Source organism: Macaca mulatta, chromosome 18 (assembly GCF_049350105.2).
Source record: "Macaca mulatta isolate MMU2019108-1 chromosome 18, T2T-MMU8v2.0, whole genome shotgun sequence".
Lineage (NCBI taxonomy): Eukaryota > Metazoa > Chordata > Mammalia > Primates > Cercopithecidae > Macaca > Macaca mulatta.
Window position 1 is genome coordinate 17,387,600 of NC_133423.1, and position 27,842 is coordinate 17,415,441.

General features: G+C 42.6%; 1 protein-coding gene and 1 pseudogene across 1 annotated transcript; both read right to left on the reverse strand.

Annotated features, from left to right (window-relative positions):
- Positions 1 to 27,735, reverse strand: SERPINB5 (serpin family B member 5). Its single transcript, XM_001090203.5, has 7 exons — positions 27,608 to 27,735; positions 19,392 to 19,566; positions 16,595 to 16,732; positions 14,268 to 14,385; positions 9,798 to 9,940; positions 3,484 to 3,651; positions 1 to 1,742 (listed from the first exon to the last, which is right to left on the reverse strand). The coding sequence occupies exons 2-7, from the start codon at positions 19,557 to 19,559 to the stop codon at positions 1,350 to 1,352; spliced, it is 1,128 nt and encodes a 375-aa protein (XP_001090203.3). The 5' UTR covers positions 19,560 to 19,566; positions 27,608 to 27,735; the 3' UTR covers positions 1 to 1,349.
- Positions 5,191 to 5,865, reverse strand: LOC106994542 (ATP synthase F(0) complex subunit C1, mitochondrial pseudogene; annotated as a pseudogene).
- Positions 27,736 to 27,842: the final 107 nt, after the last annotated feature.

Genomic DNA, 27,842 nt, shown 5'->3' on the forward strand with positions numbered 1-27,842 from the left:
TGTAGTTCAATAATATTTTATTGTCAATAGCACAGGAGAAATTCAATATTGAACCTCAGAACAAGAAGAACCTATTTACAATGCATGGCAAGGAAGCGATGGGAGAAGGAATGTCACAAAATCTTCAGTAAATATATATTTTTCATAGAGAACTAATCCATGAACCTGCCACATAGACAGCTTATCCAACCAACTTTACAAATTACTATTAATATAAGTTACATGCTTGCCATCTAAAGAACTAAACCCATAGACTGAAAAACTATGTGTCAAGGTAATGTGAGCATTTTAATCGCTTTACTTATATTTTCTAATGGCAGTAGTTTCCTCTCCTTTTCCCACTATCATATTAGACGAAGAGACAAGTTCCTTCAACACAAATTCTGATATTGGCTATTGTGAGAATCCCCATGTGAGTCAGTTATAAGCCCCTGCCACCAGTCTAGTGCCAACCAAATGACCAGGTGGGACAGCTATCAAAAATGAAAGTGAATTTATATTAAAATCTGAACTTCCTCTTGGGGTCTTGCATTTCAGCTACTAGAGGTATATAATTCCTTATCCAACATTCCACAATCTGAAGAGTTCTGCGAACAAAGTGTTTTTGTAAGTTGGTGGCATACGCATTTGCCAGCAACATTTGACCCCTTATGAGCTAGTCTTTAGGTATGCATTTTGTCTGAATAGTCTACATTTTGTTGCAGCATATTAAGGTGTTGATTTATACGGTACTGCCCCAGATCTGAGCCATGAAGTTCTATAACATACAGTGTGTGTAAAATATTATCTTTTGAAAATCCCCAAAATTCAGAATTTGAATAAACACTTGCCTGCCAGGGTTTAACATAAGGGCTGCTGGACCTATAGTAGCCTGAGCATGTGCCCACGTTTCACTGGAGCCAGGGCAGTTTCGTGGTTCCCATACACCACACTTTCCTCAGTCTTTCAGGGAAGCGAGAATGTCTGGAACATTCTCTATCCCAAAGAAGGAAGGCATAGTGCTGGGAAGAAGAGCTTCCAAATCTTCCTTAAAGCAATTTTCTTTGTGGAGACTGTATTTCTGCCAACTACCCCAGAAAATTTGACAAATAATGAATAAATGTTTTTCCTCTAAGGTGATTCCTTTTCATTAAAAGCATATGTCATTGTCTTGTGGGAAAAAAGGAAACAAAAGATAGAATTGGGATAAAAAGGTCTATCTGTGTGAAGGCTACATGTGACAAGTACTGGTGGCTTCCTGATCCAGCAGTTATAGATATTGTATCTAGAAAATGAATCTCTGGATGCAAAGTTTACAGAAATCGGCATCCACAGAAGAGTCAGGGGGGACTTAACGTGGGCTATGCCACTTAAGGAGAACAGAATTTGCCAAAGAAAATGATGTTTCGAGTTTTGTTGTGCCTGATGATGTAAATAAAGGGATGGTCGGCATTCAATTCATCCTTGTGCTGCAGGATCCGTGCTCCTGGCACCTCTATGGAATCCCCACCATCTTCAGTTATTTCTAAGCGCACTTTGTGGATAACATTTGATAGGGCCACTCCCTTGGTCTCTGACATTCCAGAGAAATCAGATGTGTCTTCACTGAAGATATGTTTCAGCCCTAGATTTTCCAGACTAGCCTTGGGATCAATCATCTTTTCCACCTTAAATTTTGGAATGGAGAGTTTGACCTTGGCATTGGCCATGGTGCTGGGATTAGTCCACTGCAACAGCGACTCTGAGTTGAGTTGTTTTTCAATCTGAAGGACAAAAATGAAAAGAAATTATTTTTATTTATTTCCAATTGTGAAAGACCTGGCTTGATTGAAAACATAAGGTGTTATTATAAGCCCAGTTTCAAAGCAGTCTGGGTGGAACATCAAAGATGGCCCAGAAGTTTTTGGTATGTGACTCAGGAGACCCAGCAGCCACCCAGCTGTGTCCTCCTCCTCCCCAGCCTATAACAGTGTTCCCTGTGCACTGAAATTTATGAGGGCAGGGTTCTGTCTTTTCATTTTAAGTTAGAGAGTAGTTTTTTTGTTTGTTTGTTTGTTTGTTTGGGATTTTTTAGACAATCTTGCACTGTCACCGAGGCTGGAGTGTAATGGTATGATCTTGGCTCATTGCAACCTCCACCTCCTGGGTTCAAGCAATTCTCATGCCTCAGCCTCTCAAGTAGCTGGGAGTACAGGCACACTCTACCACGCCCAGCTAAAATTTTTTTTTTTGTATTTTTAGTAGAGACAGGGTTTCATCATGTTGGCCAAGCTGGTCTCAAACTCCTGGCCTCAAGTGATGTGCCAGCCTCAGCCTCCCAAAGTGCTGGGATTAAAGGTGTGAGCCACCGCACCCAACCTTAAGTTAGAGAATAGATTTATAGAAACAAATGCCTGGATTATGATGTTGCATACACAATAGTGAAATGAATATAAAATTAGAAAGCTTTTTATACATATTTCTTGAATGCTTATTGTAATTTCTCTACGAGGAAATCCAGAATATTCATGTACTAAGAATGGCATCAGATTTAATAAATTAAATTAAAGCTGAAGTTACTTTTTTTTAACGGGAACTTGAACTAACTCTGAGCCATTCCCTAAGGTCATAGGTAGTGAATGCATCCCTTTTAGCTGGTTTAAAAAATGAGAGAGATGCGGCCAGGTGCAGTGGCTCACGCCTGTAATCCTAGCACTTTGGGAGGCCAAGGCGGGTGGATGCACTCCAGCCTGGGCAACAGAGTAAGACCCTGTCTCTAAAACAATAATAATAATAATAATAATAATAATAATAATATATCAGTATTGTCTCATCAATTGTAACAAACATACCACACTAATGCAAGATGCTAATAACAGGTGAAACAGTAGGCCTGAGACGGGAAGGGGAGTATATGGGAATTTCTTGTACTTTCCGCTTATTTTTCTGTAAGCATAGAGCTGCTCTAAAAAATAACATCCACTAATTAAAAAAAAAGAAAGAGTAGGAGACAGTATGCTTGATATCAGGTCACATGATAGTGGACCTGGCAGTGCGTAGCAACGTAGTACCTTACTCCCTAGGAGATGAGGGAGGCACTCTAGCCTTTAGTTAAGAACCTGGCTCCAAGTACATGGGCTCAAATCCTGATCCTGCACACACCCTTGACTAATTATATGACCACAGACCCGTTACCTACCCCTCTGTGCCTCAGTTCCCTCACTGGTAAACAAGAGTGTGGTAACAGTCTCTAATTCATCAGCCTGCTGTAAGAATTAAATGTGATAATGCATGTAGGCAACTTAGCACAGTCCCTAGAACACTGTAAGTGCCAAATAAATGTTGGCTGTTGTTAATATTAAGGAGGAAAGGCCCCAGAAAGAAGCATGGGACCTTGGAGGTGACTGAGCCAATGGCAATAAGGAGGGCTGCCAGCCCAGCTCTCATGGCCCACACACTCCTGTCTGCACGACTCTTTGCCAAGATAGGGGGTGCCTTTGTGGCGAGCACCTGCCTCCTCCTTACCTTCTCCAAGCCTGTGGACTCGTCCTCCACATCCTTGGGTAGCAGGATGAACATGCTGAGATGCTTATTTTGAAAAGGAAGCTCTATGATCTTACAATTGATACTGTCAATGTTTCCCATACAGAACGTGGCCTCCATGTTCATCATCTGCACTGGTTTCGTGTCTGTCTGTAAAAGGGAAAATCTGGACTGCTTACTTTTCAACTTACACATGCATAAATATATATATACACACACACACATATACCCACATGTATATATACCCACATGTATATATACAGACACAACACATATATACATACACCTATATATACACATTTACACACATACGTATATATGCATACACACATACATATACACACATATATACATATACTTATGCACACACCTGTATATACACACACTATATATAACCCCATACATATATACACACATGCACATATATACACACATATATATGCAAACACATAAATATATGTACATATATACATATATATACACACAAATTTGCTCTTGACATAGTGTCAGATTATTATGGCTTATAATTCATCATCCACCGAGATCCAAACTGTATGGCACCCAAACCAGAGACTGTCCTGTGAAGAGTCTGTGTTCCTTTGAAAAGTTATTCATATACTTTATAATCTACATGTTACACATTACAGGAACTATATATAATACTGTATTTACATAGATCAAACCTTAAAAATAAGACTGTATGGCTGAAAATGCAAGCAATGTTTGTTATTCATTACAGATGCCTATGAGATCTTTAAACTATTCCTGGTGGAGCTGACTTGAAAGTAAATTCTACTGCAAATCCACATAACCATTCATATGGCTTTTCCCAATAAAATACCTAATTTCAAAAACTGACTGGGCGCAGTGCCTCACGCCTGTAATCCTGCACTTTGGGAGACCACTTGAGGTCAGGAGTTCGAAACCAGCCTGGCCAACATAGTGAAACCTTATCTCTAATAAAAAATACAAAAATCAGCCAGGCATGGTGGCACAAGCCTATAATCCCAGCTACTTGGGAAACTGAGGGAGGAGAATTGCTTGAATATGGGAGCCAGAAGTTGGTGTAAGCCAAGATCGCACCACTGCACTCACTCCAGCCTGGGCAACAGAGCAAGACTCTGTCTCAAAACAAACAATAACAACAACAAACTTAGCATATAGCAGAACAAAACAGTATTTGTTGTGACCTCTCTGTTTGTCTTTGGTTTGAATTGCCCACTCCCCGCTGTACTGCCACCTACTTAGATTCGAGCTAATGAACAAAGTCTGGATTGAAGATAAGAACCTTGGTTTTTAGTCCCAAATGTGACATAAACAGATTCTGTGGCCTTGAGCAAATCCCTCAATCTCTCTAGGCCTCAGTATTCTTGTCAGTAGAATGAAGAAATTGTATATTCAGAATAATGGTTACCACTGGGGAGGAAGAAAGAGGAACAGGACAGTGGAGTGAGCAGTGAAGGGATACATACAAAGCAATGCAACTGTTCTTATATTTTTTCTTTAAAATTCTGAAATAATTAGGGCAAAATATTAAGTTCAAAAAGATGATTGATCGGTATATGGGTGTTTGTTTTATTATTCTCTATCATTTTCTGAATGCTTGGAGTATTGCATAATTTTTAAAAAGGAAAACGTTCTTTAAAATTATCTCTAAGTCTTTTTAAAATTATCTCTAAGTCCCTTTGAGCTCCACTGTATGCCCTGCTCTTTTTTTTTTTCCAGAAACATTGTGTTCAGTGATAAAGCTTACCATACCCCAGCACCAGGAACGGTGTGGAGTTGCAGCAGCACGGACAGGCAGGTGACCCCCACAGAGCCTCACATGGTAAAGAGGATATGGAAGGCGACCATTAAACAGAACAGCCCCATGTCCTTAGACAGGGCAAAGCCCAGAACGGCATAGGAGAAGAGCTGCTGCTTGAGAGACGGGTTCCTGGTATAGCCAATGACCAAGCTGCCAAACACCATTCCAATGCCAGTCCCTGAACCAGCCACACCAACTATGTCTGCCCCAGCACCAATCAACTTGGCTGCTGTGCCAATGTTCCGGGAGACAACACTGGTCTAGAACTCCTGTTTGGCCACCTAAAGTGGGGAGCTGCTGTAGGAAGGCTGTTTAGATGAATTCTCTGGGCTATTCAAGAAGGAGGCAGATACAGGCCTAATTAGACCTCTAGTAAAACAGCAGATCAGAGCTGGAGAAATAAGTAATGCCCCTGTGGTCTGCATTTTTTCACTCTCCCAACTTTAGCCCTTGGTCTCGCCCTGTTCTTCTTAAAGGGAGCCCATGGAAGGGTCTGATCACTCAAGTCTTTATCTCCAAGCACTGCCCAGGCCTTCTTTTCTCTTTGCCCCTATTAACACCTGGCCTCCTGTCTCTGCTCCACAGATGACTGATTTTCTGAAGGAAAATTAATTCACACTAAGATGTAAAAGACTGACAGCAATGTAGTATAACCTATTGACGTATACCTCCCATGGGATATTTGCCTGTTAACTAAATCTCTTCGGGAAGAAATTTCAAGCCTCATACCAAGCCTGCAAGCATAATACTCCAGTAAACTTGCATCTGGTATCTTTAAATACTAAGCTGAACCTTCCCCAATCCCTCTCTCAAGCACAGTTAAACCTTATTTATTTTACGTTTGTATATACCTCTATTTTAACACTTGCTACAGTGTTGGAAATATTATCTAGTGATTGTCTTTCCACTTCCAACCCCAACTAGAATACGGTCAAGGCAGAAACTAAGTCTTATTTTTTATCCCAGCTTGTAGTGCTCACTTCTATCCCAGCTTGTAGTGCTCACTGAATATCTGGCTGATAAATAATGGAAGACTTCAACTCTATCTGTAATCAGAAACAGAATTATAGGAAAACATACTACTTTGGAGGTTAACAGATAATTCTTCCCTTTATTTCTCCTAAAGAGGATATTGTCTTAAAATATATTACTCCTAAAGAAATTTGTCTAAAAATCTCCAACAGGGCCGGGTGTGGTGGCTCATGCTTGTAATCCCAGCCCTTTGGGAGGCTGAGGCAGGCGGATCATGAGGTCAGGAGATCGAGACCACAGTGAAACCCCATCTCTACTAAAAATACAAAAAATTAGCCAGGCGTGGTGGTGGGTACCTGTAGTCCCAGATACTTGGGAGGCTGAGGCAGGAGAATGGTGTGAACCTGGGAGGTGGAGCTTGCAGTGAGCAGAGATCGCACCACTGTGCTCCAGCCTGGGTGACAGAGCGAGACTCCATCTCAAAAAAAAAAAAAAAAAAAAATCTCCAAAAGGTTAGACTGCTAATAGTTTCTGAATGTGCACATAGTTGTAGCCTCCAAAAACTGTCATCAATTTCACTTATCAGCACTGACTATGGGTACTTTATTTTCTGAAACACATGTTGAGTCATATCTTCTGAAAAGAGGACCAAATAAAGACTACTTATCCCAGAAAATATAATACAACATATATATTAATATAGGTATATATGGATAGATACATTTATCAGAATAAGTACTAAACTTTTAATAATATAGTTTTACCAATTTAACCCTTACCAGAGACACCACAGGACATGAGAAAAGGTTTAGTAATGTCACTCAAAAAGTTCAAGGGCTGACAAAGCAATTCAAAGAAAACAAAGGAGAAGTAATAGCATCGGCATTCAAAAGAAGGGTGTAGCCTCATGCAGTCGTGAATAGCATTTTATTGCTTTACCAAGTGAAACACTGAGAGATCAATGAGACATTTCAAACTCTTATTAATTCTGTTCATAAAGGCTGAGTTTCCAGGATCTTATATAACCTAGCTTTATGATTTAACAGCAAGAATAAAAGAATAGCACACATTCTTTCTCCCTTCTCAAAAAACACATATTAATACTTTCTTAATGAAAAAAGTACAACTCTTAGTGTGGTTGACACAAAAGTCCACATTCTACTCATTGACTATTGCAACATTTTCATGGTATTCCTTCCAGGCTGGCTCGGGGCCTTGGTGAGAGGCACCATTGGCAACCTGTTTCAGATTTCACTTAAACAGAGTTAGGAACCCTTTGCCAGCCCTTGCCAGGGAGGAGAGCCAATCACTGATCAAAGGAGTCAGAGGGGTCACTCCATGACAACAAAGGGTGTGTGGATGCCGTCAGGGCCAGTGGGGCCAACACCCCTCCCTAACTCACAGTAGAGGCTGGGTAAAGTCACGTTGCACTTCCACTCCAGATAAATCCAACACTGAGAAGGTCAAAAAGCCATGTTTAAAACTCAAGGACCTGTGTGTGCAAAACACAAGAGTGTGAAGAGCCTAAAGTGTGTCTCTAGAATCTCAGACAGACCTCTTGTGTACAGGGTCAATCCTGTCCCTGCAGTCAGTTTTGAGAAGACCACTGCAGTTGGGAAGCTAAGCTCAGGAAGGTCAGGCTTTGTCTGCTATTGATTGTTTAAACAAACTGACCCTTAGCGACTGAGCATTCAACAAATTTGCTGAGCACCTACTGATGTGTTAGGGACTTGGCCAGAAATTGTAGACCCTGAGATGAATCAGGCATTGTCCCTACCTTAAAAATCCCATGCACTAGTAGGGGATCTATATAAGCAAACAGATTTCACTGTGCAAAGCATATTCTGGGAGGGGACAGAGGGGAGTATGAATAAAAATTCCATGCGAACAAAGAAAGAAAGAGTAATGGAAGCCATCCAGCTAACCCAGGTGTAGAGTGTATCTTGCAGGACTCTTCCTCATGGATGCTAGCATTAAGAAGGTGCTACTATATTTGGCAAAAACAAGATACTGATGCTAGGTACTCTAAGTACTGGGAGAAGCATGAAAACTAGAACTGATGCATAGGAGCTACAAGGTAATTAAGCTACCCTTAAGTATTGTACTAACTGAAGTGCTGCTTCCAGTCTAACACAAGCCAGATCCCACCCAAGGAGACCACATTACATCATCATATAGATCTCTGGGTTTTTCAATAAAATGGGTCAAATTTCCAGTCTCAGTTCCTTGGTCTTGGTCTCATTTACAAAAGAGGTACTTGACCTATTTCTTTTTTTTTTTTTTTTTTTTTTTTTGAGATGAACTCTTACTCTGTCACCCAGGCTGGAGTGCGGTGGCATGATCTCAGCTCACTGCAACCTCTGCCTCCTAGGTTCAAGCCATTCTCCTGTCTCAGCCCCCTAAGTAGCTGGGATTATAGGCACATGCCACCATGCCCGGCTAATCTTTGCATTTTTAGTAGAGATGGGGTTTCACCATGTTGGTCAGGCTAGTCTCAAACTCCTGACCTTGTGATCTGCCCACCTCGGCTTCCCAAAGTGCTGGGATTACAGACATGAGCCACTGCACCCACTGTCTACTAATTATTTTAACATATTTACTTCAACAGTATCAATGAGACTGGCCTGCAAAACAGGCACTTAATTCTTCCCATAATGACTTCCAGTGATGCCGATGAGTAAGCTATACTTTGTTTTTTCACAGCCAACAAGTGCCTCAAAGCATCTGGGGTTTTTTGTTTGTTTGTTTGTTTTTCTTGAGATGGAGTTTCACTCTTGTTGCCCAGGCTGGAGTGCAGTGGTGCAGTCTCGGCTGACTGCAATCTCTGCCTCCCAGGGTCAAGTGATTATCCTGCCTCAGCCTCCCATGTAGCTGGGATTACAGGCACCCACGACCATGCCCAGCTAATTTTTGTATTTTTAGTAGAGACAGAGTTTCACCATGTTGGCCAGGCTGGTCTCCAACTCCTGACGTCAGGTGGTCTGCCCGCTTCGGCCTCCCAAAGTCATGGGATTACAGGTGTGGGCCACCACGCCCAGCCATCAAAGCATCTTATAAATTATAAATTAAAATCCCAGAACAATATACTTCACTATCAACAGATAAGAAAATGAGATGTTAGAGAAGTTAATGGGGAACAAGATTCCAAGATGTCAAGGTTTCATGATAATCCAAAGTCCTCTGATAACAGAGTTTGGTCTTTTCCTTTTCTGCTAAAGTTCTCAGATGTTTGTAGCTATTTTTCAGCCAGTGACTTAGCTTTCCTCGCTGGGTTATAAATTCTATAAAATTTCACTCAGCTCAGATCCTTGAAGACATTCTGGAAAAGAGGAGGGAGGGCCTCTGGATTCTGGTTCTTTTTGTACCACTTACCTTCCAGCTGTTCATCTCAGGAAAGGCACTTTGCCGACCATGCCTTCAGGTTCCTCACTGGAATGGATTTATGCCTCCCTCTGTCCCTATCATTTTTCACATCTATAATTGGGCTCCTTTTACTGCTACACGCTGCCCCACATACCTTGTTGACTCTGAAAGGACATTCTTTTGTTTCTGATTCAGGAAATTTCTTCATCCACTTGCCAACAAAGTAGGCGGCATTAACCACGAGGATTTTGGTCTGGTCGTTCACACTGTTGTCAGCTAAAATGTTCTCGAAGTGGCCTGCAACAATTTTAGGAAAACACAAGTAGCAGAATTATTCTTCCAAACTACATCTGAAATTCACATGCATATTCGCCGAGTATTTACCACTTCATGAAGTCACACCATGTAAGACCTGGTAGTTCCAACCATCACATTTCAGAAGGACTCTTTTCTCTCCTTCTAACTTGACACAACCAGATCTACCAAAGAGGTCAGGAAAGGAGAATGAAGGAGGGGGAAGAAAGGAAGAGAAATAAGAAGGAAAACACAGCTACCACTCTGAATGCCTATTCTGTGTCAGGCAGTATACAAGCTATTTGATACACATGATATATATTTCTTCCTGCTTTACGAATGAGGAAGCTGAGACTCAGGGATGATAACTCACTTTCCAAGGATGATATATAAACGAGGGTGGATTCAGGATTCAAAGCCAGCTCTTTCTGACTCCAAAGCCTGTGCTCTTGAATGAAAATACGTAATCACTTTCTTAATGCCAGAATTTCACATCTATTATCTCACTCTTTTCACAATCATCCTATAAGGCAAAGATCATTATCTCCATTTTACAGTGCAGTAAACAGAGGCTCAGAGACGCCAAGAAACTGTTCTAGTTTCCTCAGCTGGAAAGCATGTCTGAAAGTTCTGGAGCTGTTCTAGTTTCCTCAGCTGGAAAGCATGTCTGAAGGTTCTGGAGCTGTTCTAGTTTCCTCAGCTGGAAAGCATGTCTGAAGGTTCTCCCCTTCACCCCACAGCTCTCCATCCACTCCCTCAGTTGCACTCCTTGCAGACAGGCTGATTGCCTCAAGGTCAACTGTAATCACCATGGGGCTCAATCACAATTGCAATTATTACAAAGCTAAATCTCAACAGCCAAAACAATTCAAGGGAAGTGATCCCTTAGTAAAAAGAACTCCTCACATTTGAATAGCCCACAGCTGTTTTTTTGTTTTGTTTTTGTTTTTGTTTTTGTTTTGAGACGAGTCTTACTCTGTCGCCCAGGCTGGAGTGCAGTGGCCGGATCTCGGCTCACTGCAAGCTCCGCCTCCCAGGTTTATGCCATTCTCCTGCCTCAGTCTCCCAAGTAGCTGGGACTATAGGTGCCCGCCACCTCGCCCGGCTAGTTTTTTTGTATTTTTTAGTAGAGATGGGGCTTCACCGTGTTAGCCAGGATGGTCTCCATCTCCTGACCTCATGATCTGCCTGCCTTGGCCTCCCAAAGTGCTGGGATTACAGGTGTGAGCCACTGCGCCCAGCCTCGCCCACAGGTTTTTTATAAAGGGTTTTCATTTACCTAATCTCCAATTTTCAGACCAATGTTCAGGGCCCACTTCACAGGCCTGTGACCCCTGTGTGAAGGGCCCTGCTCTTGGTTTAATGTTCAGCTGTCACCATCTCAAAATTCTTAATAAATGTTTACACAAGAGGCCCAGCAATTTTACTTTTGCCCTGGACCACGCAAATTATGTAACTTGTCCTGCCAACGCTATAGAATATGTTGAATATATATTGTATTACTAAAGAAACCTGAAGAACAAAGAAGCATGGGAGCCGGTAACCGACAGAGCTTCAACTTCAATCCTGAGCCTCCTATTTCAAATTCAGAGGTCTTTTCATGGCTGGATGCGGTGGCTTACACCTGTAATCTCAGCACTTTGGGAGACTGAGGCGGGCGGATCACCTGAGGTCAGGAGTTTGAGACCAGCCTGGCCAACATGGTGAAACCCCGTCTCTACTAAAAATACAAAAATTAGCTGGGCATGGTAGCATGCACCTGTAGTCCCAGCTATTCAGGAGGCTGAGACAGGAGAACCCCTTGAACCTGGGAGGTGGAGGTTACAGTAAGCCAAGATCGTGCCACTGCACTTCAGCCTGGGCGACAGAGCAACATTCTATCTCAAAAAAAAGAAAAAAGAAAGGCCGGCCCGGTGGCTCATGCCTGTAATCCCAGCACGTTGGGAGGCCAAGGTGGGCAGATCACGATGGCAGGAGATCGAGACCATCCTGGCTAACACAATGAAACCCCGTCTCTACTAAAAATACAAAAAATTAGCCGGGCATAGTGGCGGGCGCCTGTAGTCCCAGCTACTCGGGAGACTGAGGCAGGAGAATGGCGTGAACCCAGGAGACGGAGCTTGCAATGAGCCAAGATGGTGCTACTGCACTCCAACCTGGGCGACAGAGCGAGACAGGAAGGAAGGAAGGAAGGAAGGAAGGAAGGAAGGAAGGAAGGAAGGAAGGAAGGAAGGGAGGGAGGGAGGGAGGGAGGGAGGGAGGGAGGGAGGGAGGGAGGGAGGGAGGGAAGGAAGGAAGGAAGGAAGGGTGGGCATTCACAGCAACCTGGATGGAATTGAAGACCATTATTCTCTTTGTTTTGTTGTTGTTGTTGCTTTCTGGGAGACGCGGTTTCTCTCTTCTCACCCAAGCTGGAGTGCAACGGCACGATCTCAGCTCATTGCAACCTCCGCCTCCCAGGTGCAAGTGATTATCCTGCCTCAGCCTCCCGAGTAGCTGAGACTACAGGTGCGTGCCACCATGCCCAGCTAATTTTTGTATTTTTAGTAGAGATGGGGTTTCACCATGTTGGCCAGACTGGTCCTGAGCTCCTGACCTCAGGTGGATCCACCTGCCTCAGCCTCCCAAAGTGCTGGGATTATGGCATGAGCCACCATGTCTGGCCTGAAGGCCATTATTCTAAGTGAAGTAACTTAGGAATGGAAAACCAAACATTGTATGTTCTCATTTATAAGTGGGAGCTAAGCTATGAGGATGCAAAGGCACGATAATGACATAATAGACTTCGTGGGGTGGGGGAAGAGTGGAAGGAGGTGAGGGATAGAAGACTACACACTGCATACAGTGTACACTGCTTGGGTGATGGCTACACCAAAATCTCAGAAGTAACCACTAAAGAGCTTATCCATGTAACCAAAAACCACCTGTTCCCCAAAACCCATTGAAATAAATTACAATATAATACAATTTTAAAAATTAAATCAGGTAACATGTGCCCCATTTTACAGTTCTGTAAATTGAAGCTTTGTGTCCAAATATCAGTTAGGAAGTACCAGCGTCTGGATTTGAACGTAGGTGCTGAATGACTCCAGAAACCCTGTTCTTTCCATGTTCTCATCCTGCAGTTACTGTCCCGTTAGAATTTCCTCAGTCAGTACAGAGAGCGAGCAGCTGGGGGCGCTAGTCATTCTCGCAGGAAGTGGGTCTCCCTTACCCCGGAAGTGTATCCCTCCCTAGACAGCAGCGACTACCTAGGCTTAATTCTTTCATGGCTAGATTCGGCCACCCAACGGGTCTCTCCAGATGCAATTATAAATATATTCACTGGGAAGGGGGACAAAGTCACTGACTTGCCCTCAAAATCATCATAACCCTAATTCTTTTCCAGCAGGGAAGACAACTCACCAGGAATTTTAAGGGAGGAACGAGGAGTCTGACGAGGGAGACGCCTAGAAGAAGCACTGAGCCGGAGAAAGAACCGGTTAGGAGCTTCTTGGACCCTGGGGCTATCAGAGGAGCGACCAGCATGGGGAGCTGCGGCACCTCGGACAGGCTGACGCTAGTTTGGTTTGGTTTGGGTTTTTTTTTCTTCTTCTTCTTCTTCTTCTTTTTTAAGACGGAGTCTCGCTCTGTCGCCCCTGCGCGATCTCTGCTCACTGCAAGCTCCGCCTCCCGGGTTCATGCCATTCTCCTGCCTCAGACTCCCGAATAGCTGGGACTACAGGCGCCCGCCACCACGCCCAGCTAATTTTTTGTATTTTTAGTAGAGACGGGGTTTCACTGTGTTAGCCAGAATGGTCTCGATCTCCTGACGTCGTGATCCGCCCACCTTGGCCTCCCAAAGGGCTGGGGTTACAGGCGTGAGCCACCGCGCCCAGCCCGTTTGTTTTTCTTATACATATGTTGCCTATGTCCCTTTTTCCTTAACAAATTTGTAAAATTTGTCAGCTGAAAGGGGCCTCGGGGATCATGAAGTTATAATCCAATTCCTCTATTTCCAGACTGAAAAATGGCCTCATGATTGACCCAAAGTCACACTTTGTTAGAGGCACAGCTAGGATTCCACTAGGGCCTGTGACAGCTCGTCAGAGAGCAAGACAAAGTAGACTAACACTGAAGCACCAACAGTTTCTACCAAGTGATGAGATGATACAAGAAATGCCCAGAAATCCAAGTTGTTTACATGTCTGGAAGGGAAAGAATTTAGCTTGCGTAGTAAAAATATCCAGAGAATCCTCCAGATGTTTTTTTATGCCTGGAGCAAGCATTTATGAGATGGAAGGCCCTGTTTACTTGATGATTGATAGCAGAACAATTAAAGGGTACTTGCCGTCTGTGAGATCCTTAATTGAGTTGTTGATCTGACCTTTCGTTTCTTCCAATTTATCTTTGAAGTCAACAGTTTCCAATTCCTTTGCATAGGGTCTCTTCGTAGAGCTGATGAACTCCTGAAAAACATGCAGTTCATAAAATCAGAGTCTGTAGTCAAGCTATTGCATTGTTATTCTCTTCTAACAAAAGGATTATTAAATATCAACTGCTATATGTACGCTTTCAAAATTGGTAACGCTATATGAATTGAAACCTCATGTAGAAGTCAGTGAAATTCTTTGTATTGAATGTTTCTTTTTTTCAATTATAAGACAATTTCAATTATTAAATGCATCTATCAGTTTAATATCAGCTTTGAGGAAAACAAAAGAAACACTATGTTAAATATACCCAATTATCTTACGGGTTCTAATTTCAGAAACATGAAAATGTTGTATGTCTACAGATACATATATGTTAGAATATAGGAAATGTATAGAAAAGAGAATTATGAACAGAAAACTCTTGTCCTTGCTGAACTAAATAAATATCCTGTAGACCCTTGCTACTCAAACTGTGGTCCAAGGTGGTGTACAGCATCACCTGAGACCTTGTTAGAAGTGAAGAATCTCAGACCCCACCCCAGACATACTGAATCGGAATGCATTTTAACAGAACTTCCAGGTATGCCATCTGCATATTAAGGTTGGAAACACAGTGCTGTAGAGAACATAGCAGGAGTTATTACTCTAATGCTTATTTAAAATGTGCAACCCCAAACCCCATTCCCACCGTGACAATCAGAAGTACCTGGGTGTTAAAAGGGCCTCAAGAACTTGTCCTTTTAACACCCAGATAGTTCTGAAGTGAGAGATCCTCCACAGACCACACTTGTTTGGACCTTTAGTAAATTTGCAGATGCTGTGCACCTAGCAGGAGCAATGGAAAGCAGTCTTAAAAAATCTTTTGTAATGAGCCAAGATCATGCCACTGCACCCCAGCCTGGGCAACAGAACAAGACTCCATCTCAAAGGGAAAAAAAAAAAACTTTACAACTCCTAGTCTGGTTAAGATCATTGCAGATGTTGCACAGAAGTTCAACCAAACTAAATATAACTTGATTCAATGTTATGTCAGTTCACTTCCAAGCACAGGGCTTCTTGAATTTCTTCAGAGCAGCTTCAGCCTTAGCCAATTAACTTAGCTTCAGTTAATTGCAAATCAACCTTGGGACTGACTGTCACCATTGACGGAGAGAACCAATCTCACCTGAAAACATTAGAAAGCCTCAGCCAGATGAAGGAGGGCCTCCATTGTCCTCACTGCCAGCAATAAAAATGTGTTGTCTCCTTAATGATCATTTAGGGAGCTTCTAGAAATTTTGTATGCTCAGGTTTCAACTCACATCTCAGTGTTTTTTTTTAAATGCTTCCAATGATTGTTGGAATAAAAATGGTTGTGTATATGTGTCTTTAAGCAACAAAAAATATATTAACAATATCTAGTAACCCATGTCCTCAAAAGATCTTAACCACAAAAATACCTACTGCAGAAAGTTGCAAAATCATGGTAAAATATTTAAAAGCTGGTAGTCTAGCTTTTAGATTTGGAAAGCTTGAAATTCTGACCATCCGAACAGGAACTAAATCAACTCTATGTTACTGAAGTACAGAGGGAACCTCCATGTAGTCTGGAATACTGTCTGTGTGTTTCAAATACAGATTTTTAAAATATTACAACATTGGGTACCATAGTGTTCTTTGTACGATTGCTTAGAGCAATGGCTAAACTTAAATAACCAGAACTGCCTGTGGAGATCCCCATCTGACCAGCCCAGCACAACAAAACTAATTTGTGACTGATGAAAATTGTGAATTCATAGTTATTATTTTTCTTACTGATTTTGAGAAACATCAGAACTTTGTGCATAACAAATGAGGTGGAGAGCTTAAAACATTGTTCCAGGCCATATGCCCTGCTCTTTAAGGAGAAAGAAGTTTAAATAATGAGCTGTCTTACACTCCTTGTCTATGGAGCTACATTTATTAGAGAGTTAATTACTCTGTTCTCCATTCTCTCAGAGGAAGCTAAAAGGAGGGTAAGATTTATTTGAGAGGGAAAAGGAAAGCCCATAAGCTTCTCTATATTTTGAGTTAGAAGATGTGACCGCAATTGACTCCCACTGTACTCCTAACCTCTCCACTAGGATTTATTTATTTTAAGCCTCAAATCACAAGTGAACCTCCTAGAAATGAATTTCACTGAAAAAAAGTTGTAGGTCTAACAGCATGAAAATACCACTCCTTGTAAAAAGTTAAGTCTTGCTACTTGCTTTAAACAACTTACTGTAGAAAGATTCAGAGATTTGTCTATGTAGAGCCGCTTGATTAGTTTCAGTGAGTAAAAGGAACTAAGTTTGTTGACATCCGATGTTACTGTTTGAAATCCAAAGGGCACGTCTTTGACATTTTCAAAATGAAGAACCTGTTAAGAGAAAAATCCATTACCTGAAAAGCATTACCTCTGAATGGTGCTTCACTGAAGTGGACACGTGATAATGACCAACGTCCTTGGGCATACAGAATCCTCCTGCCCAGTTCCCATAAAGCAAGACTCCTCAACCTCAGTGTTATTGACATTCAGGCTGAATGAGTCTTTGTGGGACTATCCTGGGTACTGCAGGAAGTTTAGCAGCATCTCTGACCTACTAGATGCCAGAGGCATCCTTCCCCTATTTGTGACAACCCAAAATGTCTCCAGACATTGCCAGATGTCCCCAGAGTGGGAAGGGGAGGACAAGTTGTCCCCACTGAGAAACAGTACCATAAAGGTACTCTTCCAAATCAACTATCGAGAACGTTTGTCCTTTCTTCAAAGTGATGCCCTTAATACTCACACAGAAAGATTTCCAAACTTGGAGAACGATGAAGCTGGGTTATAATTTCTGTCCAATTTAGAGACCAGAAAAGAGAGATTAATACCAAGAGAGACCATCATCAGGCAGGAATCAGATTTCAGGACAAGTGCCTCTAGCCAGAGTCTGTCTAGTGCCTCTGGGTGGTTTAGCAAATGCCAGGTAAAAGGTGTGTCATTTCTTATGGGCAGCTACAATAAATGGTGGGCTGCCCTGGGTGGGCTAGAGTCAGATGGCCCTGCCTGTGAATCCCAGCCTTCACCAACTCTTCAGAGAATCTTCTCCAACTGTTCAGAGCCTCCTTTCCTCTCTGTAAAATGGGCTGAGAATACCTGCTTTCCTCATTTCTTATGAGGATTACTTACATGTAAAACACCTAAAGTATTATACGGATTCAAGCTGTTAATTATTATTCTTGTAATAATATTGTAAGCTATGTAAAACCAGGATACTGTCATTTGGAGGGCTTAAATCATTGTATTTTGTTCCTAACTTTTTTTTTTTTGTTCCAACCAATAGTCCAGCATCTTCTCGGCCTTGCAGCACCACAACATGTAATGTCAGCATAAGATGATACCCTCCTCACTCCATAACCCATAATGGTCATGGCCTGATTCCACAACCCAGATAAGCAAGGCCGCCAAACCGGCACATTGCGCCAGTGAATTACATAGCCTCAGCATTGCAGGGTCAAATGGGCTGGTCCCAGATAGTGCGTAACTCTCCTGCCCAAAGACGGATGGAGGAGGCCAGGAAATTAAAGAGCCCAGGTAACTACTGCTGGGGAACCAGTTGCATGTACTGAGAAGATCGTGGGGAATTATTGAGGGACAGACCCACTACCAGGAAGTTCTCTTTCTCTGGCCTTTCTCTAATGGTAGATGAGAAATGAGGAATGGGAGATTGGGTAGGGATAGTGGAGTTGTGCAGTTCAGAGATGAGGCTCGATGAGAAGATACATCTCCTCTTCACAGTAGTGAAGCTGCTTCCAGTCCCAAGTGTAAATTCTTCATCCTGACCTAAATAACTCTTATGGGCCATACTTTCTGGGCACATATGAATACAATAAGGTGTTCCCTTTTTATTTTTTTTTTTTTTTTTTTTTTATTTATTTTTTTTTTTTTTTTTGAGACGGAGTCTGGCTCCGTCGCCCAGGCTGGAGTGCAGTGGCTGGATCTCAGCTCACTGCAAGCTCCGCCTCCCAGGTTTGCGCCATTCTCCTGCCTCAGCCTCCCGAGTAGCTGGGACTACAGGCGCCCGCCACCTCGCCCGGCTAGTTTTTTGTATTTTTTAGTAGAAACGGGGTTTCACTGTGTTAGCCAGGATGGTCTCGATCTCCTGACCTCGTGATCCGCCCGTCTCGGCCTCCCAAAGTGCTGGGATTACAGGCTTGAGCCACCGCGCCCGGCCTGTGTTCCCTTTTTTAAATGCTTATGAGCTAATAGGAAAGAAATTCTGTTGAACCTAAAATGATTAGTATAAGAGTAATAATGAAATATAATTAGGAGAACATTCACTTATTATCTAAAAGTACATGAGGACTTAAAATCATCTCATTTGAAGGTCTAAGAACTTTACAAAGCTAGATAATCAACCATAGCCAGAAAGAAACCCTATAATGATACAGATGCTCCTTGATTTATGATGAGGTTATCTCAACCCATTGTAAATTAAAAATATCATAAGTCAAAATGAAAAAAACTGTGATTACCCAGCAGATCTCCAGGTTCTCCATCACAGCCTGATGCCTGTCCCAAATGTGAGTTGCATTACCTACAAGTGAGCTTTCACATTTAAAAACAGATTAAGAAGCCTGTAATCCCAGTACTTTGGGAGGCCGAGGCAGGCGGATCACCTGAGGTCAGGAGTTCGAGACCAGCCTGGCCACGTGGTGAAACCCTATCTCTACTAAAAATACAAAAATTAGCTGGGCATTGTGGCAGGTGCCTGTTGTCCCAGCTACTCGAAGGCTGAGGCACAATCATCACTTGAACCTGGAGGCTGCAGTGAGCCGAGATTGCACCACTGCACTCCAGCCTGGGTAACAGAGTAGTGGGCCTCTGTCTCAAAAAAAAAAAAAAAAAAAAAGATTAAGGGAGTCCTGGAATGGCACAACTCTGAATCTTGACCAATTCTGAACACAAAGTCTCCATTCCTTTTTTCCCAAGACACTGCCTATGGGTTCTAATAACTGTATTCCCACTTAAAGTAGAAAGGTTTGGGGCTTACCTGTCCAATTTCATTTGCAGTGTCACCTTTAGCACCCACTTGAGCAAGTGACAGAGAGGTGGAGAGACAGATTGGAGAGAAGAGGACATTGCCTAGTGGCTCCTTTTCACATAGTTGTTTGAACAGATCAACAGCAAAAGCCGAATTTGCTAGTTGCAGGGCATCCATTGTGGGCCTGGAAGCAAGGACAAGGGAGAGGTTAATTTCTAAAGCATCTTTAACATCTTCTCTCCTGCATTCTGCCAACACTATAAGAATTCTATTTAAACAAAGTAATGATCTCAGAAGAAACAAGGAACTTTCTGTAAATTCAAAAGTAAGATCAGTTGTGAAGAAACTTCCAGGCAAATGTCCGAAGGCATATGAGGTCCTCTGTGGCAGCTCTGCCTAGACTCTGCAGTCTTGGGCCTGCTTAGCCACTGTGGCCGTTGTCGGGAGCCCAGTGGTCACACTTCTCCAGCATATGTCAGAAAAGTTGCCAGCACTAATCAACATCAGTTGGTTTTATTTATCACATATTGTTTCCATTAGGATTTCAGTTAAACTAAAAGTTAAAATTTTTATAAAACAAAAACAGTCAAATTGCAGCAGTTTTGCATGGTTCAGTTTCATATTTAGTAAGTGTTATGGGTTGACTTGTGTCCCCAAAAAAGATATGTTAAGTCCTAATCCCCATTACCTGTGAATGTGACCTTATGTGGAAACGGGGTATTTCCTATATCTTAACTAATACATCATTAGTTAAGATGAAGTCACACTGGAGTTAGGTGAGCCCTCATCCAACATGACTGGTGTCCTTAAAGGAATAAGAGAAGAGACACAGAAACAATACACAGAGGGCAGATGTGAAGACACAAATGTCTTCACCTGTGTGAAGGACATGCCATATGGCAAAGGAGGCAGAGATTGGAGGGATGCTTCCACAAGCCAAAGAATGCTAAGAACTGCTGGCAACACCAGAAACCAAGAGAAAGTCATGGAACATTCTCCCCTGGAGCCTTCAGAGACAGCACGACCCTGCCGACATCATCATTTCAAACTACTGGCCTCCTAGCCTGGGGGTGAATAAAACTTATGTTGCTTTAAGCTGCCTGGTTTGTGGTGCTTTGTGATAGAAGTGCTAGAAAACCCTTAGAGTAAGTAATGCCTTTGCAGGACACCCAGCACATAACAATACTTATTAAACAGCAGCTGTTATTGTTTGTGTTCATAATACGCATCTGTGTGCAAGACACTACCCAGAGTGTTACAAGGATCAGTGGACCTCCTCCTTCTCTAAGCTCATAGTCTCTTTGGGCAGCTATGTAGACAAATAACTAGAATACAGAGCTGCCCAAGACATGTGAGTGGTATAATCAGTAATATGGGAGTTAAAGAAAAGAGAGAACAACTTCAAAATATGTAGCCTGGTAAAGTGGATATAGCAGCAACTAGGCATTTTGTCATATTCAGAGCTCTTTAATTCTAACACAGCAATTTCCAAAGTGTTGTGTCTTGACTCCTGGCAGTCCCTAACACCCTTTCAGCAGGTCCATGAGATTAAAACTATTCTCATAATAATACTAAGACATTATCATTCTCAATCTCTAATAGACAGTGGAGTTTTCCAGAGGCTATATGACATCCCTTCTATTAAACCAAATATTAAGGAGATTTGCAAAAATGAAAAACAATATCACTCTTCTCATATATCATTCTTCTCATATTTTTTCACTGGACATGGGTGCAGCTGGAAACCATCATTCTCAGCAAACTATCACAAGAACAGAAAACCAAATACCGCATGTTCTTACTCATAGGTGAGAACTGAACAATGAGATCACTTGGACACAGGAAGGGGATCATCACACACCGGGTCCTATTGTGGGGAGGGGGCGGGGAGGGATAGCATTAGGAGATATACCTAATGTAAATGACGAGTTAATGGGTCCAGCACACCAACATGGCACATGTATACATATGTAACAAACCTGCACGTTCTGCACATGTACCCTAGAACTTAAAGTATTAAAAAAAAATTGTTGGGTGCAATGTACACTACTTGGGTGATGGATACATTAAAATCCTATACTTCACCACTGTACAATCCGTCAGTGTAACCAAAAACCACTTGTACCCCTAAAGCAATTGAAATTTTAAAAATTTAAATAAAAAATAATATATATATATTAAAATATATATATTATTCATATTAGCATTTAATGGTTATATTATTTTAATAAATTAGTAAGTGAACATTTCAAAATGTGTCTGGTTTTTATTTCTAGTTGGTAAATAATAATAGATATAATCGGCCGGGCACGGTGGCTCAAGCCTGTAATCCCAGCACTTTGGAAGGCCGAGACGGGCGGATCACGAGGTCAGGAGATCGAGACCATCCTGGCTAACACGGTGAAACCCCGTCCCTACTGAAAAATACAAAAAAATTAGCCGGGCGTGGTGGCGGCGCCTGTAGTCCCAGCTACTCGGGAGGCTGAGGCAGGAGAATGGCGGGAACCCGGGAGGCGGAGCTTGCACTGAGCTGAGATGCGGCCACTGCACTCCAGCCTAGGCGACAGAGTGAGACTCCGTCTCAAAAAAAAAAAAAAAATAATAATAATAGATATAATCTGCAAATTTTTAAAGAAACAGTTATTTGGGGTCCTCGATAATTTTTAAGAATGTAACGGGGTCCTCAGATTTAAAACGCTTCACTGTTCTAATAAAGGTCTACGTACCTATTTAGTAGTTACTGATAGACCCCAAAGAGAATTAGGTAAATTCAGGCAGTCAGGGCTTCCCTTTCTGGGAGCAGAGCTGAACTACATGGACTCCTGAGGCTCTGCCTAAGCTGTGCACTCAGGCCAGTGTTCCCATTGCAAATATACCATGAGACCCCCTGAAGTCAGGTGGGCCTCTCACTTTTCTTTAAAGCCCACAACTTTACTCCTTCTCCCCTCAGGGCAGGGGCGAGGGCCGACAGGTGACATCACACCTCAGGGAAAAGTGACTGGCATTAGGTGTATACTGAGTCAGCAGAGTATACTGAGGCAAAAATGAAAGCCTGTGGAGTGTTTCACCCAGTGTGCCCACCACTGGGAAAATATAAAGAAACTTCACGAAAGGTTTGGGAAATCTGTGGACAGACTTTCTGAATAGGAAACCTGGCTTCCTTCCACAGCAGATTTAATATTAATAATGCCAAGTTCATCTACGAGTAAAACTCAACATGTACAAGTAATGAGTTATTTCTTCAGCAAATAGAGAAGCCTAAACCCATATCCCTGCAAGCTTCTTAACACTTCCACAAGTTGAGAGCTAATCACACTGATAATAATATGAAACACACAAAGTGCTTTAACAAACACAAGTAGTTCCTCCCACCATGTATTTATTATCCTCCAAGAGAAGCTAGAATAATTTTGCATAGTCAATAACAAACAATATTCTAGTGATTTCCTTTGTATAGAAGAATGGCGTTTAAGATCTTAAATTGGCCGGACGCGGTGGCTCAAGCCTGTAATCCCAGCACTTTGGGAGGCCGAGACGGGCGAATCACGAGGTCAGGAGATCGAGACCATCCTGGCTAACACGGTGAAACCCAGTCTCTACTAAAAAATACAAAAAACTAGCCGGGCTAGGTGGCGGGCGCCTGTAGTCCCAGCTACTCGAGAGGCTGAGGCAGGAGAATGGCATAAACCCGGGAGGCGGAGCTTGCAGTGAGCTGAGATCCGGCCACTGCACTCCAGCCTGGGCGACAGAGTGAGACTCCGTCTCAAAAAAAAAAAAAAAAAAAGATCTTAAATTAATCTGCTGAGGGAGTTTGGCTGCAAACGCCTACAAACGGATCTTAGAAGTGGATCAAAGGGTGAGGAGATGTTCACTTTACCACTTTATTCAACTAAAGCATTATTCATTCATTCGTCATAACATTCTGAGATATACTTGGTCTAAATAATTGTGGATACAAGATCATTGTGGTTTTTAGCGTAGCTAATTACACAATACAATTAATGCTCTGTTGCAATCCAGGTCCCTGTTGGAGATGTGAATCGATGCACACCTGACATCCTAACATCTCCGGGGCTGTCTCTCATCACCGGCAGACCTTCCCCTTGAGTGAGTCCCTTCCTTTGCATGCTAACCCTCAGTGCGTTGAAGATATCAACATATTCGCATGGTTTGTTTAATCAACACAAAACTTCTTCCCTATGGTTTTCCTACTTGAAGAAGCTCTTGTTCCTTTTCTGCCGCTTATGTTGTAAACTCTTGGTGTGATGTTGCTTTCATCAGTGCGTGAACACAAAGAGATCTGCCTTCCTGTTCCTATGCTGACTGGTTCCTTTTTCAGAAAATTCTCCTTCATTTCTGGGAAGGCCATACAGCCCTTAGTATCTGCGGTCCCAGCCGCCACAGTGTTGTTTGATGCTGGCCAGAGGCAACAGAAAACGTCTGTACATGGAAATGGTTGTAGTGGCAAAAAATCACCCACTAAGTAATCAATCAAATATTTCCTGGTAAATCTGATCAGTGGCTCTGTGATTAGTCCCAAGTGACCTAAAAACACTATAAAGTTGATCTGGTCTGAGGTAGCTCAAAAGATGACTTTGGCCACAATCGCCACACGACTTTTGTTGCAAGACAATCAAAGCATTTAAACAAACCTCAGCAATGTTAGCAATACATGCCCTGGAAAAAATACAAACTTCTACACAGACCATTTTGCATGATCGAATGCTATAAAAATTGTAAGTACCAGAGTAGAGGTTAGCAATTCCTGTATGGTAAATGTATGTGCCTAATGACTTCTGTTGAAAGTGCTAAAATTGCTACAAGTTTTGTTCCATTTTATTGCCTTGTCACAAGGGCCTTCTTCCATTTCTGTGAAAACCCTGTAACCATTTTAACAAGGAGAACTTCGTTTATAGTTGCAATGTAGAAAACGCTACATCTTTCAGGCACTTAAAAGTTTAAAAAGGAACTTTATTTTAACCACAGAACAGTGAGACGGAAGTTTAAGTAGTAATACAAATGCAGTTTTAAGAACTTATTTCCAAGTAGCTTGCTTTCACAATCTGTGCTAAATTATAAACCTTGAAAGTGGGACAAGATCTTGGAGAGGATCTAGGCTGGCCACACCTCTTCGTTTTACAAATGAGGAAAGTGAGGCAGACAAAGATGAAGTGAGTCTCCCAGGCCACCCACACAGGGAGTGAGAGTGGCAAAACCAGACCTAGAATTCATTACTTCCAGCTCCCAGCCTGGCACTTCCCCGCCACACCTTACCACCTGCTTTCTTGGTAATTGCATCTTTGCTGGCCTTTGTTCTCTCAGAAGTCTCTCGAGTTCCAAAAATCCAACATGTCCTGAAGTCTCTCTTGAAGATATCAACATATCCTGCATGGTTTGTTTAATCATCGCAAAACTTCTTCCCATTGATTTTTCTACTTGAAGAAGCCCTTGTTCCCTTTCTGCCACTTACGTTGTAAACCCTTGGTATGATGTTGCTTTCATCTAATAAGTATTAACTGAGTACCTAATGTGTGTCAGAGTAGGCATTAAGAAAACAAAGGTGGACATGACATGGTCCCTGCCTCCAAGGAGTTGTCAGTTAGTGCCATGATGAATGTTACAAGTGTTTTGATGAGTACACAAGTCACTATGGGATCCCCAGCAGTGACAGACTCCCTCATACTAGAAACCTCAGTGATACCTTCTCAGAGACAGTGACAACTGAGTAAGTCACACTAAAGTTGAATCCTACAGGATAAGTAGAAGTTAGCCTTGCAAAAATGCACGACAGGGAGAACTGACTCAATTCAGAGACTGCAAGTGGCCCCAATGAATAGAGACACATGTTCTAGGTTGGGGGTAGGGGATGTGCTCACTTCTCTAGACTTATAGCTTGTTACTGGTCTTTGTATCAAGATTTCCTAAGATTTTTATGCATCTGAGCCAATGGCCCTCAAATTTTTTGTCTTTAGACCATTTGGGTGAAAAAAAAAGTCCTGTGGTTAGGTTTGCTATATATCCCACTTTGCCTGGGACAATCCTGGTTTATGTTTGTTGTCTTGACATTAATAACAGTGCCCCATTTACTCTCAAACATATCCTGATTTGAACAATATATGTTCATTTTACTTATAGACCATCAACCACACTCTTCAACCACACATTACGGGTGTGCATATTTAAATGGAGGTATGAACATAGTTTTTTCATCCCTTAAAAACTAACTTTTGGCTGGGCACAGTGGTTCACGCCTGTAATCCCAGCACTTTGGGAGGCCAAGGTGGGCGGATCACTTGAGGTCAGGAGTTCGAGTCCAGCCTGGCCAACATGGTGAAACCCTGTGTCTACTAAAAATACAGAAATTAGCCGGGAGTGGCGTGGCAGCACGTACCTGTCATCCCAACTACTTGGGAGGCTGAGGCAGAAAAATCACTTGAACATGGGAGGCTGAGGTTGCAGTGAGCCAAGATCATGCCACTGCACTCCAGCCTGGGTGACAGAGCAAGACTCCATCTCAAAAAAAAAGAAAGAAAAAAACTACCTTTTTGCTGTGTGAGAGTATTATAGATATCACTTAGCCCAGTCTGCCTCATTTTAAAGATGGAGAGACATAGTGAAAAGCATCTCTCGAGTATTTGGTATAACTAGTCCTTAGGGAATGCCATGAGAAACCTTGCCTATTATAATATCAGTGATGGAATGCCAAAAAAACACAACCTCCGTTGTCCACATTCTAAGTCTTTGAGGAGCAGAGGATGTGCAGGATTAAGAAAACAGGATATTTTGTAGTGTCTGCAATGTGAAAGAATATGAGGACTAAACGAAGTGATTAAGTGAATCAATGTATATGAAAAGTGCTTTGTGGGCAAGAAAGTACAACACAGCTATTAGTAATGAGATTAATTGCTTTAATTTCCCATGGCAGGGGGGCGTCTGCTTTGCTCTGAAGCATCATAGCTGCTCCTGTCTCTTTAGAAGCCTGACCTTGACCACTGACCCAGCCCACTGTTGCCAAGCAGTAAACTTACAGCCAGACTCAGCCACACCAGAATGCCCCAAATCGCTGAGACTGCATAGCCTCAAAGTCAATCCGCAACCTAGAGGGATTGAAGTGGCACAATTCAAGGCGTTAGGAAGCAAAGATATAAACCTGCTGACTCATTTCCTTTGGAGACTCCTTTCCTCAGACAGGCTTCATCCCCACCCATGAAGGAACTCATCAAACACTTACACTCACTGGTGGGGACTGAGGTTTGGAACCCATTATTGAAAACCTCTCAGGAGATGTAGGGGATGAAAAAGATGGTAACAGAACCCATGGTGTTGTGGAAACATCCCGAGCTGCAAGCCGGAAGGCCTGATTTGATCTCAGCATTGCCACTTACAGGCGGTGTGACTTTGGACACCACGTCACCCCTGTGAGTTCCGCTCCTCATCTACAGAATGAGGGGGCTGGGCTGAAATATGTCTAAGAGCCCCCAGCTCGGAGGATCTGATTATGAATCTCTGGAATAGCCTGGCATGTTGGTTTTTAGTATGATATGCTTAAATGAAGCCATAAAAAAAAAGCATACAGTGTATGAGTAAGAAACTACAAGCAGCCCAATTTAAGCCCAATTTATAAGTCCAAGCTATGCTGAAACCCAGGAAACCGGAGGGAGAATAATTTCCACTTAGACGAATATAGTTGCAAGTAGATAAACAGTGATCTGATGTTTTAAAATGCCAAAAAGAAGGGCAGTCCATATGCCTAAATCTCAGCCTTACAATGTCAGCCAGGGAGAAGAGCCAACCAGACACACCAATCCTTCTCAACTTTCCCGGTTTGCGGGTACCATCCCCTTTCTGAAACTAGCATTGCAAAATTCATTCTGAGTTCCAAGGTAGGCCTGAAAATGTCCTCAGAAGTATTTTCTCCTCCGTGAATCACGGTTGCACCCCTCTACCACCAAAACCTCCGAGCCATGTGACTTCTTCATATTCTTACCTTGTATGGTTAAGTGATTTGACTCCCTATATGGTGTTCCTGGTGCCCAAAGGGTTGGGAGCTGGAACTCTTGCCAGTATGGGGGATGAGAGGCGACAGTACTCAACCCGACAGCCCATCTTTGAACACAGCCCCTTTATGCCCATTTTGTTCACCGTCTCAAATCAGCTCAAATAATGATTTTTATGAATTTTCCTGAAAAAGGAAGTCACCAGCCCTGCTACCCCACCTTGCTTACCTGGAGTCACAGTTATCCTGGAGAATGTGTGGAAAAGTAACAGGCAAGCGAGGAGCACAAAGACCTGGATGTGGAGGCGACCGTGTCTGGGCAGAAGCAGTGGTGGCTCACCTGGGCAGCACCGCCACGCCCACTGTGCCAGCCCAGCGCCACGCCCCACCCCGCCTCAGCAGCACTCCGCTCTTACTCAAGCCTTTTGGCAGCTTGTCCACAATTGAAAGAAATGATTCAGGCT

What these genes read in the sequence shown, in the direction of transcription:
- SERPINB5 (XM_001090203.5), bottom strand. Translation starts at nt 19,559, where the DNA reads ATGGATGCCCTGCAACTAGCAAATTCGGCTTTTGCTGTTGATCTGTTC. An exon ending in CTGCAAATGAAATTGGACAG is followed by an intron (nt 16,733 to 19,391) that starts GTAAGCCCCAAA and finishes TTCTCTTAACAG; the next exon opens with GTTCTTCATTTTGAAAATGT. An exon ending in AATCTCTGAATCTTTCTACA is followed by an intron (nt 14,386 to 16,594) that starts GTAAGTTGTTTA and finishes CATGTTTTTCAG; the next exon opens with GAGTTCATCAGCTCTACGAA.